Source organism: Gastrolobium bilobum, unplaced genomic scaffold (genome assembly GCF_033153095.1).
Source record: "Gastrolobium bilobum isolate Gb01-03AN ecotype WA unplaced genomic scaffold, APGP_CSIRO_Gbil_v1 utg28800, whole genome shotgun sequence".
NCBI classification, from domain to species: Eukaryota; Viridiplantae; Streptophyta; class Magnoliopsida; order Fabales; family Fabaceae; genus Gastrolobium; species Gastrolobium bilobum.
In genome coordinates this window covers 3,773-22,505 of record NW_026895237.1, presented here as the reverse complement: position 1 = coordinate 22,505, position 18,733 = coordinate 3,773, and the positions used below count along the sequence as shown (strand labels likewise).

The 18,733-nt window shown below is 33.1% G+C and overlaps 1 protein-coding gene across 3 annotated transcripts; it reads right to left on the bottom strand.

The window, feature by feature from the left end:
- Window positions 1-1,379: 1,379 nt before the first annotated feature.
- Window positions 1,380-9,169, bottom strand: LOC133301419 (transcription initiation factor TFIID subunit 12). Of its 3 annotated transcripts, XM_061501054.1 has the most exons (9): window positions 8,579-9,169; window positions 8,277-8,432; window positions 7,210-7,707; window positions 5,560-5,634; window positions 2,832-2,910; window positions 2,685-2,749; window positions 2,543-2,578; window positions 2,115-2,286; window positions 1,380-2,023 (listed from the first exon to the last, which is right to left on the bottom strand). In XM_061501054.1, exons 1-8 carry the CDS (start codon window positions 9,101-9,103, stop codon window positions 2,152-2,154), a joined length of 1,569 nt encoding a protein of 522 aa, XP_061357038.1. In that variant the 5' UTR covers window positions 9,104-9,169; the 3' UTR covers window positions 1,380-2,023; window positions 2,115-2,151. The 3 variants fall into 3 exon arrangements, with proteins under 3 accessions (XP_061357038.1, XP_061357030.1, XP_061357044.1); XM_061501046.1 differs by having other exon boundaries at window positions 1,380-2,286; XM_061501060.1 differs by lacking the exon at window positions 8,277-8,432 and having other exon boundaries at window positions 1,380-2,286.
- Between the last annotated feature and the right edge of the window lie 9,564 nt (window positions 9,170-18,733).

The window sequence follows — 18,733 nt, the reverse complement described above, 5'->3', positions numbered from 1 at the left end:
TATTGCTCGTTAGTTCTACACGACAAGAACGTGAAGAGGGTGCAAAATATTTTTGGGGGTTGATCTTAGGCCACTGACGACAACAAAACATAATTCATCAGATAACACTTTTAAAAGATGAGTTATAATCTGAATATTTTGAGAAGTGCATATTTAAGTAGTTAATAGTTGTTTACCAAAAAAAAAGTAGTTAATAGTTAGGGTTAAGCCTTTTATAAATATTTGTTTTCAATTTTTGTCAGCTACTACAAATCATTAAATATTAATGAAAGTTAACCAATCAACAAATTTGCTTTTTCAATAAATGAATTATGAAATTTAATTTTGATAAATTTTGCTAATAAATTTTCGTAATAATATTATCGTATTATGTACTTATAAATCATTAAAAGAATTTTATTATCACAATCAATATTTCAAAAATCAAATTCTTTTAATCAACCTTTTGAATAATATGTCAAAATATTATTAGATGGCAGTATAAAAAAGATTTTATACTTGATTAAAGTTCTAACTCAAAATTAGATCAAGTCACATATCATATTAGCAAGTGATGGCATATTAACAAAGATTATTTAAATTTATCACTATGGGAAAATGAAATTAATCAAGGATCAGATTCAGCTTCTTTTTTATGGTAACCAAAAAAATGTGAAGTCATGTGCTTTTTGAAAACAATTTTCTGCCTGTTCCGTGCTAAAGATGACGTCGAGAAAAGAATTACATATATTGTGGGACCCTTACAGTGTCATAAAACTGAATGAATTTCAAATTGAGACATGAAAGCATAGAAAATGGTTGTCCATCTTTGTGTGAAGTTTGATACAAATGAAAAAAATTAGAGGGGTAAATACGTTAAGAGGGCCTATTAGAGGCTTAATGCATGCCCTTAACTTAATATATGTTTAGCAAAATAAAATAAATTAAAATTTATTACAAAAAAACCTACTTAAAATAAAGGTTACATGCTTATATTTAAAAAATTTGATCTATAAATATATACACAGAATTATTATATTATATATTTTAAATAATGCGAATGTTGAAACTTGATAGGCTAACTACAAGAAAAGTTATTGCATATATATTTGAGGATTCTCTGTCTAATTGAGAAAGTGAATAATAGTACAAAATGTCCCATGACTTTCTTACAATTAACTGTCCAAAATAAAAGGGAGCAAAGCTTTCATAATGCCTGTATTTTAAGACTCAAACGTAGACCGTTTTTAGAACAAACACAAGTTCCTTGCCACTAGAATCGACAAGAATTAGCATATAATTTACTTAAAGATATTACACATTTCTTTTATAATTTTACATATTTGTCGCTTAAACATGTTTCTTAGAATTTATATTTTTTTTTATATTTTACCTAAATTTAAAAATATTTACACAATGAACGGAATTCATATAAATCATGATTCCCCTTATATGATTTTCTGCAATGCTTCAAAATTCAGACCACTGCTCATGAACTGCTAAATGGAATGCTCAGAAACAGCCTCAAAAAAACAAGATCGTCCTAAGAACAAGAGAAAGGCACAAAACTTTGCAAATCAAGCTCCACACGAAATACAAAATCAGCTTGTATGCACATGAGAAGAACAAGCAGATTAAAACAAAACTAAAAAATAAAAAAATGCTGACAAGTTGAATAGCATGAGTAATGCACTCATAAGTCCTAACAACCCTCTAATATGGAACGAATTAGGTCAAACAAGTTTGATTGGAAAAGTTGGGCTTCAACATGAGAATTTGAGGGCAAGAATTAGCATTTCCAAACAGTACCAGTCAGAGAGTCTTATAACATTATGACAACGTGACATGCAGACTTAAATGTTCATCAGGATCGACACTCCACAAGTTTTGGCTTTCCACTTAGACAAAGGAGTTGATCGAAGTTGAACTTCTATCACGTCACTCAGGAATCAGGATCGAAGAAATAAAGGCATCACTTCATGCCACAATTTCGGTGTTAAGTGAACTCCCTTTAAAGCATTTCTAGCTCTGCAAATCATGTGGCCTGACGAATAATGGATATAGATGCCATTTATATTTACAATGTAAAATTGCAAACATGTATATCTGTTTGGTTTATTATAAAATTCAATTACCTCCATTGCTGCATAAATCATAAATACAGCACGTATCTCATGAATTTTTAAGGTTGGGAGAGCCAATGACATTCAAGGATGTCTTCGCCTGGCTACCCTTTGCACTACCAGATGCCTGGCCAGCAGAGCCCTTAGTATGTGCTGCCTCAGTTGTTATCATTGATTTCTTTATCTGCCAAGAGTATTACAAAGATAAACAAATATATGAAAAAATAATAACTACCATCATCACAATGATAATAACAACAAAACTATACATTTACCAAACAATGGTTAAGAAAATTAAAAAACACACACATTGGCATATCTAGGGCAGTACAAGAAGTCTATTGGCATGTATTTATGTTAGCAGAAATGTGCAATTACATGCGCCTTAGAGATACGATACAACTAACAGAATAAGAAGAGGAAGAGAGACCAAAACTTACAGCCGCTAGACGCTCCTTGTGAATATCACATGTAAGCTGCAAAACCATCACAAAGTACAAGCCAAGAATATGAAATTCAAAAGAACATAAACCAAATTATATAAACTTAAAAGCAAAGATGTAACAGACTGAAAATTCTCACCTGTCTTTTGAAGCCTTTAATCTCATCACCACCAAATCCAGGAAGTGTCATATTCCAATTTTTCTCTATAAAGATGCAGATATAGAGTTGAGAGCAAAATGTGCTGACAATAAAATCTGAGCATGGAGAATATTATCAGTAACTAACCAAGATGTAAAAGTATGTCCTTCGCTTCCAAAGTCGTCGATTTCCGATGCTTGGCAAGTGAGCAACCCGATCTGGTTATCTATTTACAGGATGATAAAAGAATGGTCACTATTGAAAACAATGTAATACAAGTATAAAGAAAAAAACCATAATAAAGTAATTGTGAGCTTAGTTCATTTCTATACATCTTAAACACCGTCACAAAAGAAAATAGTTCATCGGAAAGAGAAAATCATAAAACAAGACAATACCAATTATTTGGGGCTTAAATTACCAACAACCAATAGGTGAAAAACAAACAATTATAATCATTGAAAATAAAAAACTCTCTTCATAACAAACATGGCTTTTTTTATTTTTATTTTTCAAATGCCTTTAAAAGCCAGTACAAACTTACATATATATAGGGGTAAGATCAACTAACATCGGTTACGAATAATAAGTTTTACACTCAATCTTAATCGTTGACCTACTTGCATCTAACGACTCTATTTATTAGCCACATGAGCCATTAGATTCATATTGGGATCAACGACAAAGATTGATAGTGTAATTTACACTAGTGTGAAGTGATTTTGCCCTCTAATGGCTTAAAATTATCTAAATTAATGAAAATAGAGAATACTAAACCCAAAAATTTATATAAGGACGGAGAATAGAGAAATATAACTTCTGTGAAGAGATATTTTGATTATTGACTCTAATTATTAATTTAAATTTGGGAAAACTTCAAAAAAACCCCTGTAAGTTTCTTCAGAATCACTTACCCCCTTTCCCAAAAAATTTAATCATTTACACCCCTACTTAAAACTTTTTTATCACTTACCCCCCTAACTTGATTTTCCATCCAAGTTAAAGTTAACGGAATTAATTTTTTTTAAAAATACCAAAATTATCCTTAGAGAAAAGTAACACACAACACTGGACCTTACTGCTGGCAAGAGATAGTCATTGAAGAGTGGAGCCCTAATCATTTTGACGCTCCACCGCCCTTACTTCTGATTAGCCGGTAGATGCTTATATAAATAATTCATAGGTCTTCTTCAAAGAATGTAATGGAATAATAGATTCACAAATACTTCTTGAGCTTATATCTTTTATAAGCGTAAGCGTCTCTTTAATTAACGTTGGATTTTGGACATTTGCCCCTAAACATTTAGATTGATGTACCCTTTCTAACTAAAAAAAATGACCTTCATTTCAATATATAAGATTTTAATTTAAAATTTGCTCTTTCGAGTATAGGAATTGTAAATTAATTAAGACCACTAGATGAGTTTGACGAAATAGCATAATGTTGAATTATTTGGAAACTTCACTATTAAATTATTTAATGGTCTTTTCCACCTTACTTGCTGAAAGTATTTACCCCTTTGGTCCTTTAATTAATATATGGAAGCATTGAAAATTGATTCATTTTTGACAAACGAAAGGTAAAACATATAGTGGGGCTAAAAAAAAAAATTACAAGATAACAAAAAAATCCATGTGGGTAGTTTTCTGCAGATCATTGGATACCTCCAGCAACGATAGGGAAGAAAGTAAAGTCTATATGTAATGTGTTATCTCTTGCTAGCAATAAGGTGTTTAGTTAGTGTAGGGGTTAATTCCTTTTTTTGTTTAAGGATAGTTTTGGTATTTTTTTTAAAAATTAACTCCGTTAACCTTAACTTGGATGGAAAATCAAGTTGGGGGGGGGGGGGGGGGGGGGTAAGTGATAAAAAAGTTTTAAGTAGAGGTGTAAATGATTAAAAATTTTGGAGAGGGTGGTAAGTGATTATGAAGAAACTTATAGGGAGGTTTTTGAAGTTTTCCCTTTAAATTTTAAAATAATGTTATTAAAAATATTAAACATGGAAACTTAAATTTTCAGAAATTCAATAGTCGTTTTTCGTTAATTTATATGTTGAGTTTTAGTTTTTACCGAACTACTTTACTTAAAATTGTTAGAAAAATAAAATAAAAAAGTTAATTATATATTATTTTAAAATTAATGTGTAGAATCAATAATCAAAATCTCTTTCTTCATTAAAATTATATTTAATTATTCTCTCCACTTATCAAGGGGGTAGAATCTATTAAATTAGATGATTTAGAACCATCAGATTAAAATAAAATCAATAGGTTAATATTGGCGTAGGTAGATTTCTTACAGACGATATTAATTACTTTAACCCAGGATAAAAAGACAAAAATAGACTACTACATGAAATGCATATTTCCAGCAAATATTTATCCGATTGTTCTAAACAGAGTAGAAACAGACTGATAGTCAATTAATAGCCAGTTCTAAAATTGCTGAACCAAAAGAATTAAAATCACATTTCACCAATGTAGAAGCAGCAGAAAAAGAATGTATGTCAATCAGAAACATGGCAGAAGAAAATCTTTCAATATGTGCTTCTCTACTTTCAAATTCAAATTAGAAGACAGGCTAACTAAAACGCATTTATCATACAAACAAAATAAAAAGGTATTACACAACTTATTTTGCAGGTAGGTGTTCAAAAAACAATAACAACAGCAACAATGCTATGCTTAGAAATATCTCTAAGTACAGTAACTCATGGTTCAAAATAATAAATGAGAAAATAAAAAAGCTTTGAGAAAAACCAAAAACAAAATAAATCAAAACAAAATAACAGATAAATTTAACAATTTTTATCAAAATGCAAAAATATAAACAATCAGTCCATTGAACATAATAACACTAAATGAAAACACTCACAGTCTCAAGAAAGTTTTCTGCAATATCCACAAGAATGTCTGCAACTGCAGGATCCAACTTCTCCAATGGATCAACCTGCCAATAAAGCAGAAATGTAAATATAGGACAAAAAATAAACATATTATATGAAAATAGGGCTGTGACAAGCTCACAGAATCATAGCAAAATCATCAACTTTGAAACACCTTATGCCATATTAAGCAAAAGAGGGGAAAGGTTAACAGTCAGCAATTAAATGGTTCTAGAGTAAAGGCACTGCAGGGAAGGATGTATGTTTCTTTGTCATATATTCAGTAAGCTAAAAAGTTTTCAGGAATGCATTTGAATGTAAAATACATAATTACATTTGATAAAAGAATTGTGGTAGCTTAGATTGATATACCAAGTACAATTGGCAGTAACTAGATAAAGATAACAATTTACCATAATGGGTAAACATCTATCATAATCATAAACTACAAACAAAGGAGAATTAATACATAGCGCACACCTATATTGGTTAGCTCAGAAACATCAAAAGGATCAAACCTACAAAAAAACACATACTCTAGTAATCCAAACTATTGAGTTATTTGTAGCCAGAAAACATTACTCAGTTACTGTTGTAAATTTTTCTCACACTTCTCAAACACTTAATTATTTAGATTAAAGTAAATATTGAAATTTTTGCATTGATTAAAAATACAAAAAAATTACTACTTATATTTTAAGTTTGACCAGAGTGCAAGAGAGATTGTAAGAGAAGCAATCCTCTTTATTACCAGAAGGTTCAAATTCAAATTGCTAGGAAAAAAGCCAGAAGCCCAAACAGTCCAAAAGCATGTATAACTTTATATTAACATGATAATATATTAATATTATCAAGTTATCCTATTCATTCTATTATACATTATTGTGGATAAAAACTACCAAGCATTTGCCATAAAATTTTAGAAATGTGAGCAACGTATTTGACCAAACTGAGAAACCCATGAGAAAAAATCTATGACAATTCATTATAAATTACCATGTCACCTCTAGTAGTACAACGACATATAATTTATTTATTTTTTTAAAAAAAAACAAGGTGTCGGACATGACCTTTACTGTGGGAGGGTCAAAAATCGTAAAGTAGTATAGAAAGAGAACAGATTTATTAACAAACCAGTTCTTTATTAAGAACACCTTAGAACCTTTATAAAACCTAGATTACTAACTAAAGCAGCATTTAAACTCTTCTATAGTTCCTTTTAGACATTGATACAATATTATGGTACCAAGCCCAAAAGATCCAGTACAACTGTTAGGACAAACCACAAAGCCTAAAATCTAACCCGATTTATCTTAGTAGCTTTTTTTTTTTATGCTTATAAGCCATCATTCAATTCCTTACAGGTCTAGTAATGAATAGACCTCAGGAGAAACCAGAGTTCTTTTGAATTTCAACAGGTCACTTCAAATGGGAACTAATCAAAATTATTACTGCAAGCCTCTATATTTAAATTAACTGCCATTTTGTATAATATTACAAAGTTCCTACAAGAGACCTTCAGCATTCCTATTTGGACTACAAAATCCAGAGAATCACACAAGTCTATTCAACAATAGGTGCTAGGAATTAGAATCTGAGCCCAGTAAAACTAGTATGGACAATGATGTAGCGTGGCTCACCTGATTGACTAGCTCATGGATACTTCTTTTGCTGAGAATACTATTACAAGATTCTTCAGTATCTGCATTAACTAATCTACTTGGAATCCCTGGTTGAACTGCACTAGATTGTGCCACCATAAGAGATGAAGGTTTCTGATTTCCTGAGCCCTGTAGCCTTGTAACCTGTTGCTGGTGAGGCATATGCAGAGCCCTTGATGACGGAACTTGTTGCCCAAAATGCTCCTGCGATTGATTAGACGGCAAAGGTTGCTGCTGCTGCGAAGCTGTTGGCGTGGGTGGCTGCTGCTGCTGAGAAATATGTGACCTTTGCTGCAAGGATTGTGGATTCAATTGCTGCCTATAAGAAGGAGATGGCAAAGGCGGCTTCCCTTGTGGCCCAGCTGACAACCATGGCTGATTAAGTGACTGCATACTTTGTGATGCACTTGGAGATGGAGAAGCAGGTGATCCCACACCCACTGATGAGGATCTCATAAGCCCATGCCCTTGGAAGCTCTGAAGGAAAATGTAAGAAATTAGGAAATAACCTACATTTTTCCCCAAACATGTATTTTGTATACAAAGCATAAGCATTTCAGCATAAAACATAAAGTAAGCAAACCTCTTATACACATGTAACAACTGAAAATAAGAAATGCAAAATACATTTACATACTTACCAATCAACATGATACAATAAAGACCATAAGCTTATAAAAAAGAATAAAATTTTAACTTGCTTATTCCTTCACCATCCCTAAACTCTCCACAGAGAAACAAAAGCTGTTATCTTGAAAGTGAGAAGTGCACTACGTGTCCCACACAAGACTTGATGAAGTTTGATAATTATAGTCTCATTGAAGGCAAAAGAGTAAAACTCATAAACCCAATTTTTGGAAGCACTCTAAATATATTTTCAAACATATCCCAGTCCAGCAGAAATCCAATGACACTAGCCCTCCAACAAGGCCAAGCAGAAAATACTAAAATTCAGAAGTGAAAGGCACACACGAGCATACTCATAACATTCACTTTTACAGCAGCTATAGTAGATAGGAAGGAACAAAGTAAATCCAAATACTAACTTGTGAACCAGCAGGCTGATTATTTGGGACAGAGGATGGCGGTCTAAGAGAAGATTGAACGGGTCTCTGTTGATGGGCAGGTATTCCACCTGGCCGCATTTGAGAACTTGAACCCAAAGATCCTAACATACCCATTCCCTGCATGGGCGTTCTCACCTAAATGTAGCAAACAACTAGTGAAAAGGCATAAACAGTTACATTCATTCAAAAAGCTTCAAACATCAAAATGTTTAAAAAATAAATAAATTAAAAAAATTAAAAATGTTTACGGTGGATCGAATAAACACACGGTGAACCCCTACCTGAGAGGTGCTAGAATTGGAGGTAGATTCTGTGACGTTGACTCCGGTTCGACCCAACCCACCAAAATGCTGACCGAAAGAAGAAGAAAACGGAGGGGAAGGGCTCTGGTGGTGCGCGGGGACACCGATTGCCACGCCGCCCCTCGGCCCGGCGGTTGCACCGGAAATGGACGATGAGGGAGTGGACGGAAAAGAAGACGCCGGAGGAGCGGACGAAGGTGGGAGCGACGACATGTGCTGGAAATGGGACTGCGACTGCTGCTGCTGCGACGGCGGCGGCAAATTTCGGTTGAATGAAGGCGGAGGACGAGGTTGGGGAGGGGTTGCGATTGGGGGTTTGGAGTTTGGGTTTTGAATTGGGCTAGGGTTAGGGTTTGGGTTAGGGGAAGGATGGGGTGGAGCTGAGATAGGAGGGGTTGATGAGGAAGGTGGAGGGAGAGAAGATGGTGGTTGTGATGGTTGAGATTGTGAGGGTTCAGCGGCGCTTCGAGCGGTGGTGCCGGTGGCCGGAGCTTGAGGATCCATGGCATGGAGTTGCACAGCTTCTGAGAATGAGATTGAGACTTTGAAACAGAGCAACGTCACTGTGCGTCTGTGTATTTTTCGATTATTATTATTATTATTATGGTAGGTTAGCAATTTATGGGAACTTTGTAGTTTTCATTAATTTTATTTTTTTTATAAAGGCCCTTTTGTTTTAATTCAACGTTTTCTTTCCTAAAGAAATTGACTCTTGCTTTTAGATTGCGTTTGTTTAAAAAAAAAATATTAAAAAGGCGTTTTTCAATTAGGAAAAAAATTATTTAAGATATTTTTAGAGTGTTAGAGTAAAATTTTTAAAACATACGGATATAAAAAAATATTTTTAATCATTGTCAGAAGCTAACCATTAGAGGTGTTAACGGGCCGAGCCGAGCCGAGCTTTGGTCTTAAAAGGCTAAGCCTGTGTTTAAATATGTCATATCTGTTATAAATACTATTATAGGCCTCTGGCCTGGCTTATTTACATAAAGTAAAAGTCTGGTTTAGCCTATTTAAAAAAATAAAATAACAAAAAGTTTATCCAAACAAAATATACAATCAACAACCCTAGTAATTCCATAAATATCATAAATTCAATATATATCCAAACAGCATAATATAGAATAAAATCATTCAAAAAGTCTATTTAACCAATAAAATGGGGTGAAATAGATTGAGGAGAAAGAGAGTTTATTACAAGTAGTATAAAAAATATAAAAAAAAATAATAATAATATAAGAGGCCAGTCTGAGAGGCTCTAATGCCGAGCTTTTGAATTGGAGTCTGAAGCCTTTTTAATAAACGAGTTTTTATACAAGGTCAAGCCTGGTGTGAACTATGTGGCACCGATACGACACGCGACACGTGACACGACACGACACGACACTCCGACATGTCAATCTTAAAAAATTATGAATTTTGATACGTTGGGACACGTTTTAATATTAAATAATATTTTTAATTTATATAGTGTATATTTCATTTAATATTTAATAATTTAACAAAAAAATGAAACTAAATAATAATACCCATAAACACGTTATAAAGATGGAAGCTTTAATAAAAAAAATAAGAACTGAGATGAGAGAGAGATATATAATATCAGATAGAGAGATCAAATCATATTAGAGAGAGATCAGAGACAAGGAGATACAACAAGAGCGTGATAGGAATTGACAACAATGATGCTGAGATGATCTCTTATCTACTTAAGGGAAAAAAGATAAAAAAATAAAATTGATATCATCAGGTGGAAGCTTTATTAATATATTTTAATTTAAAAAAAATTAAAAATAAAATAAAAAAATTACAAAAATGCCATTTGACCGTGTCGGACAAGGTCAAATTTGCGTGTTAGAACGGTCAACGTGTTGGAAAAAGTTGACCGCGTGTCCGACATCGTGTCGGAGCGTGTCACCGTGTCGGAGTGTGTCAGACACGACTCTCCCTGTTTTTACAAGTGTTCGTGCTTCCTTAGTTGTGAACAACCAATTTTAGACATGTAAGCTCAGATATTCACGAGCCGAGCCAAAAGCCCTTGAAAGGCCTCTGACTAATTTACCACACTTACTAACCATGAGTAGCTTTTAGAAATTTTGGATACGCCAGATGATAGATCTTTATTTATAGCTTCTAGAAAATCACATACCAGAATTTATTCAAACTTACAGCTCTTTATGAAATTTCAAATTGATAGTTCTTACCTTTGACTTTTGACAGGTTGGTTAAAGGAAAATAATTATTGCATAAAATAATTATCTTATATAATAAAAATAAGGTAATGATTTACAAAAAAAAAAAAATAAGGTAATGAATTCATTATTTAAAAAAAAAAATTGATGCACTTGCAATAAATAAATGATATTTTAGATCGCACACCTTCACTTCACATGTATACTGATAATGATGAGTGCGTGATTCTAAAACTGATTGAGTAAAAATAACACCATATCTAAAAAATATAAGGTTAAACTTTAGCATATGCACTTGCAATTAATAAATGATTTTTTTATAAAAAATAAAATAAAAATAGTTCACTCCTCCGTCATCAGTTAACCACCATATAGGTTACTCTTCTTTGATGCTCTACTGTTAATTATGTGCTCACGAATTTAATTATTAGAAATGATGCCATTAGTGGGGATTCCAGGTGACTTTGATTATGTTAGAGCACCATAACTCGGACACAATCACACAGGAGTAAGGGTAATTGCAAAGATATTATAATGATCAAGTTATTCTCAACGTGAGATGGAAATAAGGATATAAATAAAAAGTGAATATAGCCAAGATAATATGTACGAGTGACAAAATGTGTTAGTGATCAAATTTTTGTCATATCAAGATTTGATCAGCAGGTGAAATTATTCAATTCAAACACGACAGGTATTTATTTACGGATAAAAATTCAAAATTGGACATCATTTGTCACAAGTTGCAAGATCACATGAGTTGATATGCAAAAAAAAAAAAAAAAAAAAAAAAAATTGATTATTTAAAAAAACTTGAAAATAACAATAAAATAAAATAAATGAAATGTGTTAGGTTGACCCATTACCCACAATGAATTGTGTCAAAATCATCAAATTTTAACTTTTAAAATAAAATAAAATAAATGGAGGTTGACACACAAGTCAACCCATGACACTACACAAAAACAATTCATATCAATTTTTCAAATATAGACACGACTTGTCTGAAGTCACGGTTCGACATGACCTGTGTTGTAATGTATTGTGTCATCAGTCAACTCACAAGTCATGACATATTTTGTCATCCCTGATAAAATGCTTAACAAGCTTATATAGGGCTAAGGCCTTTTAGGCTAAGATAGTAGGCTATATGTATTTTATTTTGTCTGAATTCAATAACCACCTATACTTTTAACAGAGGACCCTCAAAGTTGCTATTTAATGAGAAGTTATGGGCTTGGAGACATATTGACTGCGTTGTTGCACTGAAAAGGCAAGGTCAATCTTGGTAGTTATTAGGTATAGTAACCTGCCAACCAATCTTATATAAGAAGAGGCTTCAATATGAGAAAGTGCAGTGCCATGATCACGATATAGCTTGAAGGATGGGTACATAGGCATGAAGGCTAGCTTTGCTGCCAATAAACTGTTGTCTGCAAGTAATTTCAGAGCATATTTGCGCTGATTAAAAAAATCCCAAAGTTGGATCTAGAGATTCCTAATCCTAAAAAGAACCTTAAATCACCAAGGTCTTTAATTTTGAATTGATAATCTAAGACAGACTTCACATGGCGATTTCTTGGATGTGGTCACCGTTTAAGACTATGTCATCCACATAGAGCAAGAGAGCAATAAATGAAGATGGAGTGCTCTTAATGAAAAAAAGAACGATCCGCAATAGATATGACATATCCCAAAGAAATGAGGATAATGGTGAGTTTGGAATACCATTGTCTACTTACTTGTTTTAAACCATAGAGAGCATTTTCAAGTCTGCAAACTTTTCCTGAAGAATAGGACAGACCTGGTGGCAAAGACATATAGACCTCCTCATTTAAGTGTCCATGCAAAAAAGATCATTGTTTACATCCAATTGCTTTAAGAACCATTCCTTTGTGGTAACAATAGACAATAAAACTTAATTTGAGGTTAACTTGGCAACAGGAGAAGAAAAAGTGTCAAAATAGTCTGCTTCTTCCAATGGGGTATAATTCTTAGCCATCAACTGAGCCTTATGTCTTTCAACGGATCCATCAGCCTTATACTTTTATTTTGTAGAAACATTAAGATCCAACGACATGATTGTCTGGTGGTGAATCAACCACCTTACATGTTTGATTAAGCTTTCACACATTAATCTCAAGTTGCACTGCTTGTTGCTAACACTTATATTTAAAGGCCTCTACATAAGATTGTGGTTCTCTGTGGGAGCTAACATTTAAACAAAAATGAGTGCATGTGGCAGAATAAGTATCACAAGACAGTACGTTGGAAATAAGGTAGCATGTGTTGTTGGAGTGGTTACCTGATAGAGAAATCAACACTATGGAAGCATGGTGAGAACACAAAAAATCAGAGAGATGATGCCTTTTAGTTCTGGATGATCTTCTAAATGGGATGATTGAATTGATATTCTCAGGTTTTGTGGTGTTTAGTGATAAGGGGTCAACTAGAGAAAGATTGGCAGAATGCTCTTATTGTTGAAGTGTGGTGAATGGCAAGAGAGGGTAAGTGGAATTTGTATAAGGAAGGTCAATAGTGGTATTGAGAGGGTTTGACAGCAGTGAATGATCCGGTATGGTCTGTGAGGTGGTGGCACAAAGAGGAAAATAAAATTCATAAAAGATTACATTGCGAGACAAAAAAAGTTTTCTGGTTTGATGTTCAAGCAATATATACCCTTTTGTGCCTTCTTGATATCCAAAGAATATGCAATTCCAGGCTCTTGAAGAGAATTTAGTTCTATGAGATTGCAATGTAGTGGCATAGCAAAAGTAACCAAAGGTCTTTAGATGAGTGGAAGTTGGGTGTTTATTGAAAAGGAGATTAAGTTTTGTGTTATAAGAGAGGTGTAGACAATGGGTTAATTATATGGACTAAATGTCCCATTGCAAAAGTTCAATAAGATTGAGGCAAGGATGGTTGAAAAGCGAAGGCCTTAGCCACATTCAAGATATATTGATACTTCCTTTCAACTACCCTATTTTGTTGGGGAGTTTCAACACATGATGTTTGATGTAAAATACCTTTGGAATTGTAAAAGGTAGGTAGGGAAAATTCTGGACCATTGTCACTATGCACCACTTGCACCGTGATTTGGAATTGATTTTCATTGAATGTAATGAAGTTTTGAATTACCAATCTTGCATCAGTTTTGGATTTTAAAAACAAGACCCAAGTATATCTTGAGAAGTCATCAATAATTGAAAAAGAAATAGCTATGACTATCAATAGAAGTGACACCATAGAGTCTCCAAATATCTTCCTGCATCAGTTGAAAAATATAAACACTTTTATTGAAATGGCAGGTTTTGCTGCTTTATCAAATGACATGTATCTTAAAGGGATACATCAACGCATGGGATGAAGGGAAATTTCATAGACATTTGCTTTAAATAGGTAAAAGAAATATCATCTAATATAAGGTGCCAAAGTACATTGTCATTGTTTTTTATCAATAGGTGTTACATTGTGGGTAAATTACTGTTGTGGTAGGTTTTAGAATAGGATCGTTTCTTGGCCAGCTCATAATGCATAGCCCATCATGCATCTCAGCTGAACCAATCCTCTGTTTCTTATCCACCTGAGTAATGACACACATAAATTTGTGAAAAGGTTAGGCTACAAATTAGATTGTCTAACAACTTGTGCATACATATGAGGTTAACAGAGAAATTTGGTACATAGCACATCATGTAATATCAAAGTGGGTGAGAAATGTATTTTTCCTACAAATGAAGTCGAAACCTTGGAACCATTAGGCAAAGAAATGAAAATTGATTTAATCTTATGGAATGATAAAAGGTCTAATCTTAAGGAGGTTATATAGTCTGTTGATCCAGTATCTAAAATCCATTTATTAACATCATTACCTAATGCGGAGCTTTCAGTGTTAGCTGCTAAAGCAAAAGTGCAAACAAGATTGAGTTGAGCAGTAGAGTGATCTATCTTAGATACTTGTAAGAGTTTCATCATACTTCGAAATTGTTTATTGGTAAATGTCACGATTGGATTAGTTTGAGCCATATTAGTCAAAGCAGATTCAACAGAAGCAACAACTGACTGGATAACACTGTTATCAGTATTCTTAGTTTTCTTGGACTTTTACCCATGAGGAAATCCATGCTTGAAATAACATGTTTCAATGGTATGGTTATTCATCTTGCAGTGAGTGAAGTGTATAGAACCTGAATTTTGACCTCTTCCTCCAGTAGAGTTTGGTTTTCCTCATTTATCATTCCTTGCTTCATTGAAGAAGAAAAAAACCTTTGGGACAATGTTTTCTTATTGTGGCACATAATGAAACTCTAGCTCCTATTGACTTAACAAAGAGAACACTTTGGTGACATTTGGAATTGGATTCAGCAACATCACTTAAGATCGAACTTGAGCATATTGCTCGTTCAAACCTCTCAAAAATGAATTATGTAATTAGATTCTCTATTTGTTCGAATTTGAGTAAGAAAACCACAGGCACAAGGAATCATGCATTTACAAGAACGAAGTGGTTTCAAAACTTCTAATTTGTCCTGGAGAATCTTGAGATTAGTGAAGTACTCAACAATTCTTCTATCACCTTACTAAATTTTGTAGATTTCCTCTTGAAGCTCTCAGACATGAAAGATATATAACTTGTAGAATCTATGCTCTAAATGTATCCACGCTTCAAGTATAGAATCAATTGAAATAATTGATTGAGCTATCGATTCTGTTATGGATCTACTAATACATCCCAGAACTATGGTGTTGCATCTTTGCCACGCATATAAAGTTGGATCAGATGCTGATGGTTAAACAATGTTGCCATCAATAAAGCCAACCTTGTTTTTGGATAACAGAGCCATTCTCATGGCTCTTGACCAAATGTCGTAATTAGATCCATACAATGGTGTAGACACCAAAGCTTCTGAAGGATTTTTGTTTGGGTGAAGGAAAAAATGGATTAGATGGATTTATGAGAAATTCTAGCAAACTGCTTTAATTCTCCATAGCTATAAATAAGATATTTAAGAAAGAATGAAAGGTTGAAGATAACACATGAAAAAAAAAGGAGAGTTAGAGCTGTGTGAAGAGCATTAATGCCATCTTAAGAAACTTGTGTATTGTGAATATTGAAATCTAATGATTACAGAGTAGGTGAGCTACTTATATATTACATTGAAAAGAATAAAATAATTGTAACAAACTATAACTAATCAACATTGTTAGTAACAGAAACCATAAAAGAATAACGACTTATTAGTGATGTGGAGATCGTGACTTGTTGCCATAGTTGGTGTCTATGTTAATACGAACATCAAAGACAAAACAAATATGAATACGTAATAATAAGAATATGAAAAATTTGTATTGTATTCAAATCATGTTGGTAGATTGTGTTGAAAATAATCACTCATAAATTAAATGGAATGAATTTAGAGAGATAAGCCTCATTTTGGATCAAAATTGAAGCCACTATAAACTTAAAAGAGATATATAACTTTATGTTAACAAATTCCCTTGATTCTACTAAGACATATCTTACTAAATTAATATCTTGATCTTATGGTGATATTTTGATTATCAGTTGAACTCTAAATGTATTTTATAATGATTTTATATGCATTAGAAAGCTAAGCGAATATTTTTAACAGAACTAAAACTCTAGAACTTATTTTAAGATGGTTTCATATACACTATAAAGCGAAGTTAATTCTCTATAACTTTCTCGAGGAGCCTAAGGTCAAATATTGAGATATGAAAGGTCAAAAGGGCAAGGGAAACATATAAAGATCTTGTTGGTGCTATGATGTAGAAGCTTCTATCACAATTTGACTGCTCCTAACTGGACTTCCAGAATTAGAGCATCAACTTTAAAATGGAACTGGGTTTAATTTGGACCTTTGTAGCTTTCGTTATGTCTATTTTACTAAAGCATATTCTTGCCTAGCGCTTTAGCGCACTGAATAGGTATTTTTCACGAATTTATCATGTTGTAGCGCACTTCGTGTAACACCCCATTGTACACTAGTGTGTGTTAACATTGATTATGATATTAAGCGCAATTACAATCACAACAATTTATTTAAAAATATGGAAAAACTTTTCTTTTTATTACATATGCGATTAAAACAATCGTAAAACGCAATGATAGAAACTATGATCATAACTGAAATCTAAACACGGAAGTAGTATCTATTTGCCTAATTATCATACAACACTTATTTTAAGTTGCTATGAGGTTTCCATAAACCAACTTAGCATAAAACTTATTTTTACAACTTTCCTAAAAGAGAGCACACTTCGATTTTCTCAAAACTGGGCATGATCTACTCAAATAAACTCCCATATTTTAGTATGTTTAAACTAAACTCTTCCACCTTTTCAACAAGGTATCATACGCCTCATTTGAAGCTCTCTCGCTCCGGTTATAGCCATTTGAAGTTAGACAAGCAAAGCTGCAAATCAACTCCAAACAGGGCATCAAACATCTCTCACCATTTCTGCAATTCCTACGTTTTACTCAACCAAATGCTCTCAAATTTTATCTAGAATAGTAGATCCCTAGATCTTCAATTTGATGTTTCATAAGCCTAATTTTAGTAAGAATTGAGGGAGATATAATTTTTCAAAGTTCGAACCCGAGACAGTCCCTGCACAGCCCTACACTGGGCAGTCCTCACTCTTTTCGACCTACAGAACGCTACACAATTCTAAATGGCACCAAATTTTGGAACAATATAGATGAAATCTCAAGCTTAAAAAAGTGGCATGCCACGCCTCATTTGAACATCTGTGGAGGGAGATATGGTCTCCCAAAGTTGGACAAAAAACTGATCATTTTTCTAAAAAATTTGACGACATCTCCTTTGTTTTATTAACTAATCCCACTTACTCTAAGTGTGTTCTAATCTTCCAAATTGTACCTAATTGACCAAGGGTGGCACACAATGTTCAACATACCTTAGTGCTCTTACAACCCACAACATATTTGCTCAATTATTTGATTAATCCAAAATTATCATCCATCACTTAATCATTGTACAACTTGATACTCATTTCAATCACATGATTCAATTACATGCATTTAACATAATTGAACAATATCATAAACTAGAATAAGCATATTGCCCTTCCATCACAGTCAATCAATGAGTTTTTCTTGTTTGTCTCATTCAATCAATGTTTTAACGCTTTTTTGGGATATTTAATCGATTAAATATAAGTTTTAATCGATTAAATATTCAAGTTAATCGATTAAAGAGAGAGATTTAATCGATTAAATCTCGAGTCGACCATTTTTGTCTATTTTGACCATTTAATCGATTAAATATTCAAGTTAATCGATTAAAAAATGATAGATTGGTGAATAGTTTTGAATAAGGAAAAAAATAGTTATTAATTAATTAATGAAGAGTAAAGGAGTCAAAAGCCTACAATCGAATCACGGAAAATATATGTATTATATGGATTATTTTTTTAAAAGAAAAGTTATAATAAACAATTGACCTGCATAAAATTATAAACAAATGCATGAACACAAATTTGTCCAGGTATCAGTATCATGATCATTGGTATTTATATTTAAATTATATTTGTAAGAAATTTCAAAATATGATTATATGAAATTAGAACACCAAAAGATTCAGGCTTACTTGTCGAAGACATGATTCTTGATTTCTTGAAGACTTCTTGTTTACTCTGATGCTCCTACAATGGGAAGACTAGGATCTTCCTCTGCAATTCACACTACTCCCTTAACACAACCGTCGATGGGGCAAGGTTTGGAGTGACGATTTTCCAACACATTGTGAATGCAGAGGGGACCTAGCCAAACTTATTAACCCTAGTCCCCTTCCCATCATGGGCCTATGAGTTAGGCCTACACTGTTACCCAAACTAATCAGTTTAAAGCCAGAGAAGGGGAAGGGGACCAGGGTTAATAAGTTTGGCTAGGTCCCCT